A 17,262-nucleotide genomic window follows, 5' to 3' on the forward strand; every position below is an offset into this window, starting at 1 on the left:
AGTAAAAAAGTGAGATAAGCCTCATATCCTCTTCTCAAGTATTTCTCTGAAGTCATAGACGATATCACTATAGGTGAGTTATCCGGTTCATCTGGTTCAACCCGAAGAACATTCCCGTCTTCACATTTCAAGTCAATAACTTTCCATCCACAATCCACTATAACCTCGTGAGAAGTTAGCCAGTCCATACCGAAGATTACATCGAATTCATCAAACGGCAACAACATAAGGTTAGCAGGAAAACAATGACCTCTAATTGTCAAGGGGCAGTTTCTACATACTCGGTCTACTAACATATGTTTGCCTAACGGATTTGACACTTTTATCACAAATTCGGTAGACTCAACAAACATATTCATACTGGGTACTAATTTCATGCATACATAGGAATAAGTAGACCCTGGATCAATCAAAGCAACAATAGAAATATCGTGAAGAGAAAAAGTACTCGTAATTACATCTGGTGAATATGCCTCTTCACGATCGCGAATGGCATAAGTCCTTATAGGCGCACGGCCCTCGGGCCTCATAGTTGTATCTCTGGGAGCACCTCTGCTGTTAACCCCACTGCTTGGGTTCTTTTGTGGTCAACCCCTTGAATGATCACTACTCGCCCTCACTTCTTGCTTTTTCTCTTTCTCATCTAATTCAGAGTAGTCTCGGATGAAGTGGTCTAATGATCCACATTTGAAGCACTCTCTTTCATTCCCTCGACACTCACCGAAATGACGCCTACCACATTGCAAACACTCTAGTACCAACACTCGCGACAGAAGTGGTCTAAGCTTAGAGCCATGTTCTGCTTGTTCTTGTTCCTATTTGAGAACTCCGCTGACGCGTTCGATTGGGTAAGAAACTCTCTCGATCTCTTAGATGAGGTCTGCTATAATTTCCCTATCTATCTTTTTTTTGAGTCTGGGACTCGATGTCAGCTCTTCTCTTCTCTTTGGCCAATTCCTCAGCCTTACATGCTCTCTCCACTAGCACCACAAATTCCATCAATTCTAAAATGCCAACTAATAGGCGGATATCTTCGTTTAAACCATCTTCAAACCTCTTGCACATGATGGCCTCTGTAGATACGCACTTCTGTGCATATTTGTTGAGTCTCACAAACTCACACTCGTACTCTGTCACTGTCCTACGACCTTGTTTCAGCTCTAAATATTCTTTCCTCTTTTGGTCTATAAACCTCTAACTAATGTACTTCTTCTGAAACTCCTCCTGGAAGAATTTCCATGTAATCTTTTCCCTTTGTACAACCGACACCATTGGTAGGCTGAGTTCCGTAGGAGTGACACTGAGCACTTCATGCACTCCTCAAGCATGCATGATAGCTCATCAAATACCCTAATGGTATTTTCTAACCAAAATTCTGCTATCTCCGGCTCATCATTAATATTAGCCTGAAATTTCTCAACCCCTTGTTTTCATATTTTACTACTAGGGGTTTCTCTCTCCTAACCATATCCATTCCTTGGGGAGCTACAGGGGCATACTGAGGAATCAGAGGAGCTGGGGGAGGTAGAGTATTCGGATTCGCACGAATGAACTCCGAATACCACGCGCCCGTCATATAGAGGTAAGCTTCTCTAGCTCCTCCGCCCTATACATGCCATAATAAAAATAAAAGATCTAACTATACCAAGTGCTTCAGATGATAGTGTGACTCGCTTTTCTGATGTAGAGATGATCTTCGAGCTACTATGGCGGCATTATAAGAAAATAGAAAGGGAAATAGGGTAAGCATAGAGCTTAGTAAGTTGCTTGTAATAAATATAACAACAACTTTAACATTCATCATCATGCTCTTATTACTAAAGTAGGTATAAGCACAACTTGCTCATCACTATCCAATACAATTTACATAGAACATATTGAGCTTACATCTCAAACATTTCAAATAGGTACCTGTACCATTCACAACATGGTTATACTTTCCTCGTTTAACTTAAACTGTAATTCTCACCGTTGAACCCTTTGGAATGTTATCGGATATTCATTAAGCCTCGAACATAGGGTGTAATGCCGATGCCATGTCCCAGACATGGTCTTACAGTAACTATCAAAATCGAGGCTGATGCCATGTCCCAAACATGGTCTTACGCTGGCTCTCACATCTCTGTGCCGATGTCATATCCTAGACATAGTCTTACACTGACACATCTATACGTGCCAATGCCATGTCCCAGACATGGTCTTACATTGACACATCTCGTAGCCGACGCATGTCCCAGACATGTCTTATACTGGCTTACATTATGAGGTCGATGCATGTCCCAAACATGCCTTACACTAGCTCTCGTCTCAATGTCGATGTCATGTTCCAAGGTCTATTTGCCCTTTAAAGACCCCAATTTAAGTTTCATGGCAATTTAACACCCTTAGCAATCAATTCAAGACTTTTGAACTTTATGCGATTTAGTTCTTTTTCGCGATTAAGCTCTCAAATGCTAAAATTAATTCACTAAATTTTTCATGTACTATAATAAACATGTTATAAATCTAAAATAATAATAAAATAATTTCTCTGACCTCGGATTGGTGGTCCCGAAACCACTGTTCTGACTAGGTCCAAAATCAGGCTGTTACAATTGGGATCACGTAGGCGCCTCCGTTTACAGATGGGTTAAGGGTATTTTTTCTTGTGAAAGCATTGATTCAAAATTGAATAACTCACTTATTGTTCTTATCCCTAAAATCAAAAATCCAAAAGGTTTCGCTCATTTTCGACTAATTAGTTTGTGTTCTGTTCTTTACAAACTGGTTATGAAGGTCATTGCTAATTGATTTAAAGTGGTGTTCCCCAAACTTATAGCTCCTGATCAGACTGGCTTGTTAGCAGGATGGAACATCACAGATAATATTTTCATTGCACAAGAGGTTATTCACTCTATGAGAAGCATGCAGAAAAATAGGAGATGGATGACCATCAAAATTGACCTAGAGAAAGCTTATGATCAAGTGCACTAGGATTTCATTGCCGCGTCACTTCAAGCTGCAGGTATTACTATTTTTTTACATAATGTTATTATGTTTGCAATTTCTAGTTCTACTATATAGGTTTTGTGGAACAGGGTTCCAACTTCAAAGTTTGGGCCAGCTAAGGGCGTTCGACAAGGTTGCCTTTTATCTCCTTATTTGTTTATACTGTGCATGGAGTGACTGAGTCATAGTATTCATGCTACCATTGATATTGACAATTGGACCCCTATTTGACTGGTTCGCAATGGTCCACTGCTTTCTTATCTTTTTTTCGCAGATGATTTGATCTTTTTTGGCCATACTAAGGAACATCAAACTCGGGTCATCAAGAATATTCTTGATGATTTTTTTAATTACTCGGGTCATAGGATTAATATAAGAAAGACGAATATTTTTTTCTCCAAAGGTATGGATGGCATTTTAAGGAGGCGTATCAACAGTTTTTTTGGTTTTCAAGAAGTGAACAACTTGGGGTCTTATTTAGGTGTACTTTTTTTTCACGAGAGGGTTACCAACAACACACTACACTTTGTGGTTGATAAGGTGCAAAGCAAGCTGTCTAGTTGGGATGCTAGGCAACTTTCTTTGGCAGGTAGGATGACTTTAGCTCAATCGATTCTTCTTTCAGTCCCAAGTTATTTTATACAGACAATGATGGTTCCTAAAGGCTTATGTGATGATATTGAACGCATTGTTCGAAAGTTCGTTTGAGGATCCACTAATGGTAATGCTAAGGTGGCATTGGTTAGTTGAGATTCAGTGTGTCAACTAAAATCTTATGAAGGCCTTGGTTTGAAACATTTGGAAGATCATAACACTTCTTTCATGATGAAAGTTGGTTTAAACATTGTCTCTAATCTCAATGCATTATGGGTTTGAGTCCTTCGGTCAAAATATGGGATTCTTAATGGTTTACCTGAAAATTTATCAATTGAGCGTTGTTCTTTCTTTATGGAGATCCATAGCTAAGATATGCCCCTTATCCGTGAAAACCTTTTATGATCTGTTGGAGATGGTAATAGAATCCAATGCTGGCGAGGCCCTTGGATTCCAAATTTTGGCCCCTTATTCTTTCATATTCCATGCTAATCTAACCTTAATATAGATTGTACTCTTAGTAATATGATTGCAGGTGATGGTTCATGGAATTTAGACCTTTTCCGGTTGTGGGTTTTAGAAAAGATCATTAATAAAATTATTGGAATTCCACCACCGCATCCTTCTTTGGGCTTAAATAAAATAGTACGGGTGCTACTTCGACTGGCTTATTTTCTCTCAAAAATGCTTATGAGAAGATTCGAGATTGTACACTGAATCTTAAAGAACGTATTTGAGAGATGCCTTGGAGATTTAATGGACCTCAGTGAATTCGTTTCTTCTTATGGCTTGCCTTCAAGCGTCGTTTACTTACGAATACTGAAAGGACAATGAGAGGCATTGGGAATAGCAGCGCTTGTGGTTTTGTGACATGAATATGAAGATGTGTTACATGTACTCGGAGATTGCTCTGCTACTAGAATCATTTAGGACAAATTTATTCCAAAAGAAAGACGATCTAGGTTTTGCATCGGTTCCCATCACAATTGGATGATGATTAATCTTTAAAATCACTTATCTATTTCTTTAGATGGGGTGGATTGGTCGTACCTTTTTGGGATTATCATTTGGCGTATTTGGAAGAATCGTAATTCTTTTTTCAAGACTTCTCTTGGAGTTACGAAGAGGTCCTTAAAGTTTTATACAGCTGGGCAAAGTAATATTCATTAGCCTCAAAAGCAGCTTTTTACAAGACACATTGTTATTTTCATAATTCATAAATAGATAGAAATTAGGTAAGCTTGAGAACAGATGGTTCGGTTAGACTTGATGAAGGCTTTGCAATAGGTGGAGGTTTTGTGTGTGATCATAATGGTGGGTGGATCATGGGGTTCTATAGGTATTTGGGCAGTTGTACAGTGGTAGAGGCTGGGCTTTAGGGGATCTTAGATGGCTTAAATCTTATTTTGAACAGAAGGTTTGAAAGGGTCTTAATCCAAACTGACAGTATTGATGTTGTTAACGCTATTCAAGAAGGTTCTTCAAGAAATTCTAATTATGCACTCGTTAGAAGAATTCATCTCATCTTATCCTTAAAATGGTAAAACAGTGGAGGATTCAACATATATCTCGTGAAGAGAATCTAGTTGCTGATAGTTTGGCCAAGTCAATTCGTTCTAGAAAGCTAAGTTTAAGATTAGTTGAGTATTCTCTTACGAGGTTTTAACTTATTAATTTTGTAACATTTTCTTTTAAAAAAAAAAGATTTTGGACTTGAAAAACTATCCCACAACTCAAAGTTTCCATATATTCCTCTTGAATCTTCTTTTATATAATATATATAATTGATTTCGAAGCATAAATAAACCATTATATTAATTAAATGAATACCACATGGTAATTTCTATAAATAAATAAAGTTTAATGCGTACCACATGGAATTCAAAAAGACTATGCTTGGCTTCATATTTGCTTCCGTTTCTTCTTTTTTATGAATGATGTATGAGAGGATTGTTAAGCAATGAATCTTAATAGCTTTGAAAATTAGATTTATTCACCAAGTTTAATTATAATAAATAAAATTAAGATATAATTTTAATTTAGTAAAATAATTCTTATTTTAATTACTCTAATTTTTGTCAATTTATTTACTCTAATTAAGATAATTGCTCGAATTGGTTACTCTTGTTAAAAATTTTATGTGAATTTTTTTATTAAAATTCGGGACCTTTCTATAATTAGTCCAATACATTTTTTTGTTTATTTGCAATATAAGAACTATCAATCTTTATCACCGCTCATCCCTTACTCTCAATGGTGAAGTGAGGGGGGCTGATAGGAGCCTTGGTCCCCTTAAAAAGTAAAATTTTCTATTTAAATTATTTTATAATTGATAAATTTTAAATTAATAATAATAAAATTATACTTTAATCCCTAAAATATGATACAATTTTGGTTTAATTCTTTAAAGATTATAAATATAAACTATTAAAAAGAAAAATTACATTTTACTATAGTAAAAATATGTAATTTAATTTTGCCTCAATTTTTTTCTAACCTTATCATGCTTACTCTACTATTGCTCATTTCTTCATCATCCCCGCATTATAAAAATCATTTTACAATATTGCTTCTTCAACATAGGTGATGCAGTTACTCAATGACTTTTTATATTATTCTAAAATTACGAGATCTCATATAACCATTTGAAACTCTTTTATTATTTTCTAGGTTGGATTTAATTTTTAAAAAATAAAAAAATGAACAATCTATTAGTAAATTAACAAATTTTTTAACGGTAATCAGTATTTTAGGGTTTTATAAAATGGGAATGCTACTGAGTTTTTTTTACAATAAAAGATGGTTTTGCGTAGAAAGGCATCGCCTTCGCGGATCGTGGCTGCTTAAGATAATCGTTACTTTAAAATATTATAAAAATCTTGAAAAAGGTGGAATGGAACCGCTCTTTTTCATGGTTTTGTCCAATAGTTGGCTCCTTTGACGTTAAAGCGCATACTTCAAATCCCAGGGAAGACCAAGCTTGGTTGAACAGAAAATCTATTGGTGGGGGATTTCTACAAATGAACATGACCAAAACCCTTCTTCTGAATATTATAATTGCAGTGACATAAGACAATTTTAAAAGCAGAGTGTACAGATCGTCATGAATGATGTCAACCAAAAACTGTTAAACCAAAGAAAATAACTTGAAATTGTGAATGTATATAATATGACTGCAACCAAAACAGGTTAGAACCGGCATATTCCTGGGTCTCAAGTTTGTTGTATGGCTCAACCTATCGAGCTTCAACCACAAGCCATAACCGTGCAGGAACTGGCGGCTATCAACAGTAGACAAGTCCCAGAAAGATACATTCGTGAAGGAGTTGGAGACCTTGATGCCTCTTTCCCAGTGTTGGATGTTCCTACTATAGATCTTCAACTCCTTGCATCTTCATCATCTACCAGTGGAGATGAATTTGACAAACTTAGATCAGCTCTCAGCTCCTACGGTTGCATTCAGGTCAGATTTTTGGCAAATTTCTGTAGACAAAAAGTTTTAACTATCAAATTCCTTGATTTTCAGAGCATTGTCGATTTTACTGTATTTTAACTATACTGCATATAGCTCTTCCAGACAACTTTGTCCAATAAACATACAATTTTAAAAGTAGCTCAAATTTCTTGAGGATTCAACAGCTCATCATTAAAAATTTTCATGATTGTAAAACTAGTCAACTTCAAACCTGAGAATTATTTTGCGAGTTTCAGGCAATCAATCATGGAATTACAAGTGCATTTCTGGACAAACTGCGAGAAGTTGCTCGCCAATTCTTTGCTCTTCCGTCAGAAGAAAAGAAGAAATACTCCAGAGAAATCGGCAGCATTGAAGGGTACGGGAACGACATGATCTTATCTGAGCATCAAATACTCGATTGGACTGATAGATTGTATCTTATACTGCGCCCAGAAGATAAGCAAACACTCAAATTTTGGCCTGAAAATCCTGAATCTTTCGGGTATTCTCCTCCTTCTCCCTTATGCCCTAGGGATCTGAAGCTTTCCAAAGTTATGCACTAACTTCTACCAATACAACAAGAGAACAAAACACCAAGAGTGAATGTTAGCAATCAAACAAGTTAAATATATTTGTCATATCTCTGTCACAGGGGAATTTTAAATGATTATTCAACGAAACTACATGTGATCCTGGAAGTCCTCTTAAAGGCAATGGCACGGTCACTAAACTTGGAGGAGAACCAGTTTTTGCAACAATATGGAGACCAAGCAACAATGCAAGCAAGATTTAACTTCTATCCTATATGTCCAAGACCAGATCAAGTTCTTGGGGTTAAACCTCATGCAGATGGATCAGTAATCACCATGCTGTTGCAAGACAAAGAAGTGGAAGGTCTTCAAGTCCTGAAAGATGATCAATGGTTTAATGTTCCAATCATACCTCAAGCTCTTCTTATCAACATTGGAGATCAAGCAGAGGTAATGACCCCAATTATCTAATGATAAGCACTCTATTATTGGCAACTCTTTAATACCCTAAATGATTCGTATCCGACATCTATGTCTTGACATATATTTGGGTCAAGGTACGAAGGGAGTCCTGAAAATTAAAGGAAAAGCTTAGAAAAAACTGAATATACTCATGTCAGAACATACACATCTAAAGCTCACCTTCAAATCCAGAAAACACCAGAAAACATAAAGTGTAAGTATAGTGATTAGCTACGTTGCTCCGACTCTTAAATTTCTCTAGTCCGGATAAGTAGTTGACTGGTTGGTTAGTTATGTTACTCCAACTCTTCAATATCCAACATATAGTCAGATATAACATGATGTAAAATCCTTGAAACAAATGAAAGAACATGGGGAAAAAATAAATGAACTTAGCTACATCAGTCCGAGTAATTTATCTACTAAGCTAATCTACCAACTACAAGTTTCGGTTAAAAGATGTTTGATGCTGTAAATCAAGAATAGATGTCATAATTAAAATGTGACTTACATTGGTGGTTCCATGGACTGCACACAGATAATGAGCAATGGGATATTCAAGAGCCCAGTACACCGAGTGGTAACAAACTCAGAGAGGGAGAGGATTACTCTAGCTGTTTTCTGCATTCCACATCCAGATCAAGAGATTCAACCAGTGGAAAAGCTCATCAATGAAACTCATCCCAGATTATACAAGAAAGTGAAAGATTATGTCAGTCTCTACTTTCAATACTACCAGCAAGGAAGGAGACCTATGGAAGCAGCACTGATTTGAGGTTCCCCCATACTACATTTTCTTTTGGCTTGTTCTCAGAAACGGCATCCAAAACACTAAGCGATGAAACCAGTGTGTAAAATTATAAGGAGATAAAGAAACTTCACATTGATATTGAGGATAATTTGTACGGCAATGGATGGCTCCTTACTACCAATTGTTAAGCCCTTCAAACAAAATTTAAATGATATCATCATCAAGTCTTCATGTCACCAATATCTTTAATTTAATGTTTAAGATATACATGTTTAGTTTGAAATCTGCCATAACCAGCCCCAAAATACTCAACTGAAACCTACAGCTGATGCCTAATGCAATCCCTCCTTCCAAGCTTCAGTCACCTTACTCAGCCCCCATCAATGATGTCTCTGTTCTTAGCAAGAACTTTATTTTTTTGTTCAGATATGTTGGTGAAGACTCAACACGAAACCGTTTTATCTAACGATTAGAATAGGTTCACCGCACAAATTACGACCTTCACCTTTCTCAACAGTAATATGCTAAAGATTTTAATCAAGCTCAAATGCAAGGGCGCAAACACGTCCACTATACTTTCCGCCAAGCTTGAGCTTTCTAAGAACTTTGCTACAGCCTATATCAAAATAAATTACTAATCAAGAAGACCATTTCTTTTTCCTGCAATGACGAATCCATGCATTCTCATTATATCCGTAAACTGTGCTAAAAACCATTAATAACAAGAATATTAGAGCAACAAAACAGAATTAGACGAGAGCAAAAATCAACATTCTTCATATAACAAAAAGTAATAATAGTAACAATACAGTTTTAACTCTTTTCTATGGATTGACCATTATCATCATCATCATCATTATCAATGTCTTTGTAAACCCTTTACAAGGGGAAATTTTTCATTGCCTGATTTGGCCTTTGAGAGGAGACGGTCTCTAGAGTAAAAAAGGTGCTAAACTAAATATACTTAGGAAAATTGGAAATGTGGAACCCGGCAGAGATGGGAATCAGTGGGCCTTTAGCCAATGTTTGTTTTCTCTTAGAATATCTTAAACAGCAGTCCACCATGTGTAGCAAAGAAGGGAGCAAAAACAAGTGATTCAACAGCCATGAGCTTGATGAGTATGTTCAGTGATGGCCCAGATGTATCCTTTAGAGGGTCTCCAATGGTGTCACCAATAACAGCTGCCTTATGTGGATCCGATCCTTTGGGACCAAGAGCCCTTGCATGGTCTGAAGCACCCGCCTGCAATTCACAACAAAAGCCAGAGCACAAAAGTAGAACCATTACTTTAAAACATCGATTATAAGATTAGATCCCAAGATATCAGTCAAATCAGAGATACCTCAATGTACTTCTTAGCGTTATCCCAAGCACCCCCTGTGTTGGATGCAGAGATAGCAATCTGCAAACATACCAGATCAGAAGCAAACATTAAAATGAACCCTCTGTAGGAAAGGTCTCATGTAGAAAATATCAAGACTTGCTAACATTACCTGGACACCAGAGACGAGAGATCCAGCAAGGACACCAGAGAGAGTTTCGACACCAAAAAAGATCCCAACAATAAGGGGTGTGAGCATAACAAGGGCACCAGGAGGGATCATTTCTTTGATAGAGGCGTCAGTAGAGATCTTGACACAGGTAGCATAGTCAGGCTTGGAAGTGCCCTCCATGAGACCTGGGATTGTGTTGAATTGTCTGCGCACTTCCTCAACCATCTTCAAAGCTGCACTTCCCACACTCTTCATGGTCATAGCAGAGAACCAGTAAGGAAGCATTGCCCCGACAAGCAAACCAATAAAAACTTTAGGGGTCAATACATCAACTGTTGAAATTGCAGCACGGCTCACAAAAGCACCAAAAAGGGCAAGGGACACCAGGGCTGCTGAACCAATGGCAAAACCCTGGAAAGAAATGCAGAATTTTCAAATGAATACCACCTATTAATCCACTACTGGAACAAGAAAGATCCACCTATTAATCCACTACTGGAACAAGAAAGATTACATTCTTTCAAGAAAACACATAAACATGCATCAAGCAAAAATTGCAACAACACTTCAGGCATTAGAAAGAAAACTACTTACAGCTACAAACAACAGAAAAAACCAAAGCTAGCCAAAGAGCAAAAAACTACTCATGCTGCAAATAAATTTAAAGGAGATGGGATGTATTAAAAAAGCAACAAAGATGTTGAATAACTCTTAAAATTCCTATTATAACAGTATGAAAAAAATTAGGACAAATAAAATAAAAAGTAGCTGTTTCAATGCCAACCAAAACAATAAAATCTGCTTTATAATATGCAGAACAAACATAGAGATGCCATAAATAAAATAAAATTAGAAAAAGGTAAGCCATGTGCTTAAGTGAAAACAAATCAAACCTTTCCAATAGCAGCAGTGGTGTTCCCTGCAGCATCAAGAGCATCAGTTCTCTCTCGTATTCTATGGCTCATGCCAGCCATTTCAGCAATGCCTCCAGCATTATCACTGATGGGACCATAAGCATCAATAGCCAATCCAGTAGCTATGGTACTCAGCATTCCAAGGGCAGCAACAGCAATGCCATACATAGCAGCAAAGCTAAAACTAACAAAAATACTGATAGCAATAGCAAAAATAGGAATAATGCAAGACTTGTAACCCAATGCAAGACCAAAAATAACATTAGTTGCGGCTCCAGTCCTGCAGGAATCAGCAACATCTTGTACAGGGCTGCAGGAGAATGTAAAGAGAGTGTTACAATCAATTATAACAAAGGATAACGAAAGGAGAAAAACAATATCATCCACATGAGTTACCTGTATGCATTGCTAGTGTAGTACTCAGTTACAAAACCAATAATTAGGCCAGCCCAAAGACCAACAGCAACACATAAGAATAGTTGCCTGAAGAAGAAATTCAATGTTACTCTCATTTAATGCAAGCATATGACTTTTAACATTTCTCAGTAAAAGAAGCACAAAGAGCTTACCAGTTCTTCACAAGTTTCTGATCTCCAAAATTGTAAATGGTAAAGGAAGGTGGAAGAGCTATCCAACTAACAACTCCGATTCCAATAGTCATGAGAACAGTGGAGATTATAAGTTGCCTCTTCAATGATGGTTCAATTTCATCAACAGCCTTGATCTCAAAGAAATCAGTTGCAAATAAGGTGGTGATTAAACAAACAATGATACCGACAGAACTGATGATGAGAGGATATAACATTGGAGTCAATTCATGATTCATTCCAAAAGAAGAGATGGAAGCAACAACTAGGGCAGCACAAGATGATTCAGCATAGGACCCAAAAAGATCAGATCCCATTCCAGCAATATCACCAACATTATCCCCAACATTGTCAGCAATCACCTGAAAACAAGGAAGTAACTCAGGGACATCCCTAAAGGAGGAACTATTAAGTATCAGATTAAAAAAATACCATTACAGATATTCGTAGATGCATGTTACTTACTGCAGGGTTTCTAGGGTCATCCTCGGGAATGTTCCTCTCCACCTTGCCTACAAGATCAGCACCCACATCAGCAGCTTTGGTATAGATTCCTCCACCAACTCTGCCAAAAAGTGCCATGGATGAACCTCCAAGCCCGTAACCAGTGATTGCCTCAAAAAGACCACCCCAGTCATCACCATAGTAGAGCTTGAATACATTTATGGCAATGTAAAGCACCAAAAGGCCATTTGCAGCAAGAAGAAAGCCCATGACAGCACCAGATCTAAATGCAGTAATAAATGCCTTTCCAACTCCCTTTCTTGCCTCAAGGGTGGTTCTAGCATTTGCATAGGTAGCAATTTTCATCCCAAGAAAGCCAGAAACAACTGAAGTGACAGCACCGAGCAAGAATGATAAGGTGCTGAGTGCAGCAGTGGCAAGGGCAGGCTTGCACATCCTAGATAGGTCATATGTGCAAGGTTGGCTCTTCATGCTGAAACCCTCTACGGAGCCGAGGAAGAGGAAAATCAAGATTGCAAAAGCAACCATGAAAATGCCAACATACTGATACTCAGTGAAAAGAAATGAGGTTGCACCTGTAAACTCATAAATCAAAATATTAGCTAACTGGGAAGTCTTTCCAAAATTTACCAGCAGAAAAGGCAACAAACAAAACAACAAGATATAAACTGAATTAGGAAAAGCATATTGTCACGAACATTGTCTATAGAACAAGCCAGAGTGTTCTTATTCCCATCCTCATGTAAAGCAATAGAAACAATGACCTAACAGACAGAAAAAAGTAGTTCCTCTCTATTAGACAAGTAATTTCATTTTGTTGAGAGCAATTAAAAAAGTATCTTTAAATTTGCATTTTAACAAAAGTAATATTTACCATTTAGATCTCACAAAAAGCAGAAACAAACAAGAAAAATAGCTCAGTATGTTACAACCTTGGAAGCATAGAAAAGATTCAAAAGCAGTCAACTTTCAAATAGTGAAGCAAAGTGTTAAGCATATCTATCATGAAACAGTGCAACATTTGCTCAAATCAGCTTTTACTATGACAGCAATTCATGCAAGATTAAAAAAAAAAGTTACAGCAGTAAAAAAGGAAGGAAACTAAACAAATATTTCAAAGTAAATAAATCATCCATTTCTATATCTTCGTTAAGTAACTCTTTCAGAGTATACAAACTGAAGAGTTATAGCCACTAGAAACTTAATTCAGGCCCCACATAATTTTTTAAAAAAATTGAAGAGTTCAGACCACTGGGAATTTAAATCGGGCCACATATAAAGTAAAACTTCCAGATCTATTTTTTCAGTTTTTCTTTTTAAATATATCCAGATCTAGTTCAAGTTCAACGAAAGGGGTTGAATTTCATTAATAAATTTAGTTCCTGAACATTCAGTTTTCCATTTAAATCCAAATCTGAAGACTAATCAGTAGGAACAAATTTTCACATAGTAAGCATGCAATTATGAGGAAATGTCCAAAAGTCTTGCAAGGCCATTATGGCTTCTGCTACAAAACCTAAAGTTTAAACCCAAAAATACAAAAGGAAAGAAAAAAGCCTAGATCTCAATTATGTTCTCAATGTGCAAACAGAAAATCAACACACCAGCTTAACCATATATTGATTGTAATATATAATTAATAAATACACGTGGGTCCAAACTCCAAATTACCCCATCACCATACACTTCGATCTGAAGAAAACACTCATTGGAGCACACATTTTTTTTATATATAAATAAAAGATAGCTTGCACATCTGTAGTTTTTCATGGCTTTTGAATACATAAAATGAATATAAGAATATTTTGTTTGTTTAAAAATAAAAACTAAAACTTTAACAAGGAAAGCATGGTGAAACAGAAAACCTCGTGCTCCAAAACTCATTCTTCTAAGTTAAAAACACATCACCAAAATTTATACAGACAAACCAAGAAATCCAATATCAATAAATAATATAATATAATGTGAAACTGAAGATCTAAACGTTCACAACATAAAAATCGAAATGTCTCACGACAGCGAGAAAAAAAAAACACGTTTTTTTTCGAATACCCATTACGGCTAAGTAATTCAAACGTGAAAACCAAAAACAAAAACAACATAAGGGAAGACAGAAAGTTTCTCTTTTTTTTTTTTTCAAAATCCCAGATCGAAAAAGGCTTTAAAAAATAAAAAGTGAAGAGGGTACCAACCTTCAGAGATGGCGTTTTGTATTTCAGCACATTTAACAACAACATTATGGTCATTGAGACCTTCTTCTTCTTCAATGAGGTAATCAGCGTAGCCGTTTTTACCAGCGGCACCGCTGTTACCGGAGGCACCAGAGTCTCTACCGGGAGAGAGCTTGACCCGGGAAACGAGAATCCATTGAACGAGAGAAAAGGCAATTCCAATCACGGCACAAACCGGGATCAGGATCTCGGTTCCGAGATCTGGCAAAATCGAGGAGGCCCCCATATCAAACCACCTTCCCCAAAAGAGACGAAATGCAAAGCTGAAAGTGAGAGAAAAAAAAGTTTGTCAGTGAGGGGAGGGGAAAATGAGAGAGAGTTTATAATAATTATATACAGGAAAAGTTCGTGGTGAGAATGCCTTTAAATGCTTCGCTGGCCAGAAAGAATGGAAAGGCTAAAGATAGAAAATTCGTTAACGTTTTATTAACTATTTTTTAACTTCGCATCTTTTTATTCTCATAAAATGAAGTTTTAAATCTTAATTTTGAAATTAAAAATTTTTTTTTTTCACAGAATAATGTTGGTTATAAGAGATATTCAGCTGCAAGAGATGTGTCACTCATAAAAGTCGCGTGAGAGAGAGAATAACAAGGTATTTTGATCGGTTGGAGTGACTTTTCTTTTCTTTTTTTTTTTTTTTGCTGTTTTAATTCTATTCCACAATAACTACTCGTTGCCCTGTATTGTTGAGAAAATGTGAGTGTGATCGGTGCAACTTTTTTCTTCTTTAACAAACACAGTTGCTACAAGAAGAAGAGTGCTTGAAGCTCATGGTGTGGATTAACCATCCGGTCATTAAGAAAACATCCTTCAAATAAAAATGGTTACTAGCTGATGACAAAAAAAATAAATAAATAAATAGGTGGACGATATTTTATTATTTTCATTAATTTGGTAACCAAAAAAATTCATAGTTAGGTAACCTCAATTGTTGTTTTACCCAAACAAAAAACAAGAATAATATCTAGACAATCACATTAAAGCAATCAGACTCAAAAATGACATTAGACCATTTCTTATCTTTAGCCCTTAAGCATCCAAAAATTGAGCGGGGTAGTATGAGTTAATGACTCAAAAAGAGCAAGTAAAGTCTTGGAGCACTTGTTGCCAAGTTAGAGGAAGGTCCTCAAAAATAGAGTGACTGTCAATTTACAATATATACCAACACATAAGGGCGAGCAAGTTTTTAGAACAAAAAGAACAGAAGGTGCGCATAAATGCTTACCCACCAGTCCTCAAAGCTTGAGAAATCCTCTCTCCAAAATCAATAGCTAAAACCGGGAACTCCCTAGACTACCTTGGTGAAGGGACAGAAAAAGAGTGCACACTCAGCAAACTCCATTTCCTCCTCACATCTCAAACAATTAGGGTTCACTTCCCTCAATCTCTTAACAAGGTTTTCTTTGGTAGCAACCTCATTGTGACAAGATCTCCAAATAAATCTTTTTTTATCTTATGAACCACTTTGAGATTCCATAGACGTTTCCATCCCTTATAAGAAAAGCCATTGCCAACATTGGACACACTTAAATTAAAAATAAAAATAAAATAGAATTTAGCTCCTAACATTTATCTCTTTTTTTTATCACGTTGACACACAACCCTTCAAATGTATCCAAGTTGATGCCTTCTAGATGAAAAAGCTAATTAAACTCCTATAGTTTTAAAGATGTTGACATGGTAGCTTACATGGCAATCAACATGTACTTCATTACTGACATGGATAAATTTTTTTATAAAAAAAAGTATGAACTTTTAGAAATGTTTTGAATTTTTTATGTTTTTTTTTTAAATTTTTATGAAGTACAAATGGACTATCACGCAAGTTACCAAGTTAATGTCCTTAAAATTTTAATAGTCTAGTTAGCTTTTCCTTCCAACAAGCAACAATCTGACTAAATTAGAAAGGTTGAGGACTAAAGTGATAAAAATGTATTAAAGCCAAAGTGACAAAAAGGATCAACATTCGGGCTAAATATGTCACTGTGCCAAAATATAACGAGGTCAGGATATGAGTCACTGATACCATTGTCAAGCATTGTAGATTCCATCTTTCAAAAAATGCCACAGAAGTTCATCTTGAACACTGGGAAAACCAATAGGGATTTTCTCAATAGATTTTTACTCCTCATAATTGAAAATTGGTGGAGGGTATTACTCTTCAAAGGGCATAACTTTGAATCAATAAGATCCTTAAGCATCATGACCTGAATCAACTGTTGGATCATCGGTACACCCTATGGTGCAGCGAAAAGTTAAATCTGGCGATCACATCTAAGGATCCATGTGTAAGGAATGAATCGGGGTGAAAAGGATATGAACGATTACTTTTAATCGTCTAAAAAATCGAAGAAGCAGATTACACAATTGTATGTCGATTCCAAGCTGCTACAAAAACGTTTCGGCCTCTACATAACCCACTCGGTGTGACAACGAACGGTAAGCACTCTCTAAAACTTTTTCAGAGAGAAAAATTGCTTGACGACTGCTAGACCTCACACATCCCTTATTTCAATTATATTAGGTTTTTCTCAAAAACTCTATATTTCTTAATTCAGAATCATTAATATTTGATTATAATCAAATCATAATAATTAATCAAATATTATAATTATCATAATTATAAAAATGTTTGTCCAAAAAATTACAATTACAATAATTATAATAATATTCAATCCTAAATTATAATTACAATAATTATAACAAGGATTTCGATAAATTATTTTTTAGTTAAATTTTATACAAATCAAACATATATTAATTTAACCATATTTTTCATTATGTAT

General features: G+C 36.1%; 2 protein-coding genes across 2 annotated transcripts; one reads left to right on the forward strand and one right to left on the reverse strand.

Annotated features, from left to right (window-relative positions):
- The first annotated feature begins 6,369 nt into the window (after positions 1-6,369).
- LOC108459698 (protein SRG1-like) lies at positions 6,370-9,018 on the forward strand. Its single transcript, XM_017759099.2, has 4 exons — positions 6,370-7,045; positions 7,294-7,541; positions 7,692-8,019; positions 8,570-9,018. The coding sequence occupies exons 1-4, from the start codon at positions 6,809-6,811 to the stop codon at positions 8,804-8,806; spliced, it is 1,050 nt and encodes a 349-aa protein (XP_017614588.1). The 5' UTR covers positions 6,370-6,808; the 3' UTR covers positions 8,807-9,018.
- Positions 9,019-9,531: 513 nt separating this feature from the next.
- LOC108460448 (pyrophosphate-energized vacuolar membrane proton pump) lies at positions 9,532-15,310 on the reverse strand. The gene is made up of 8 exons (XM_017759941.2): positions 14,435-15,310; positions 12,243-12,817; positions 11,760-12,139; positions 11,587-11,673; positions 11,170-11,500; positions 10,277-10,687; positions 10,126-10,185; positions 9,532-10,025 (listed from the first exon to the last, which is right to left on the reverse strand). The coding sequence occupies exons 1-8, from the start codon at positions 14,697-14,699 to the stop codon at positions 9,819-9,821; spliced, it is 2,316 nt and encodes a 771-aa protein (XP_017615430.1). The 5' UTR covers positions 14,700-15,310; the 3' UTR covers positions 9,532-9,818.
- Between the last annotated feature and the right edge of the window lie 1,952 nt (positions 15,311-17,262).

Source organism: Gossypium arboreum, chromosome 8 (genome assembly GCF_025698485.1).
Source record: "Gossypium arboreum isolate Shixiya-1 chromosome 8, ASM2569848v2, whole genome shotgun sequence".
Taxonomy (NCBI): Eukaryota; Viridiplantae; Streptophyta; class Magnoliopsida; order Malvales; family Malvaceae; genus Gossypium; species Gossypium arboreum.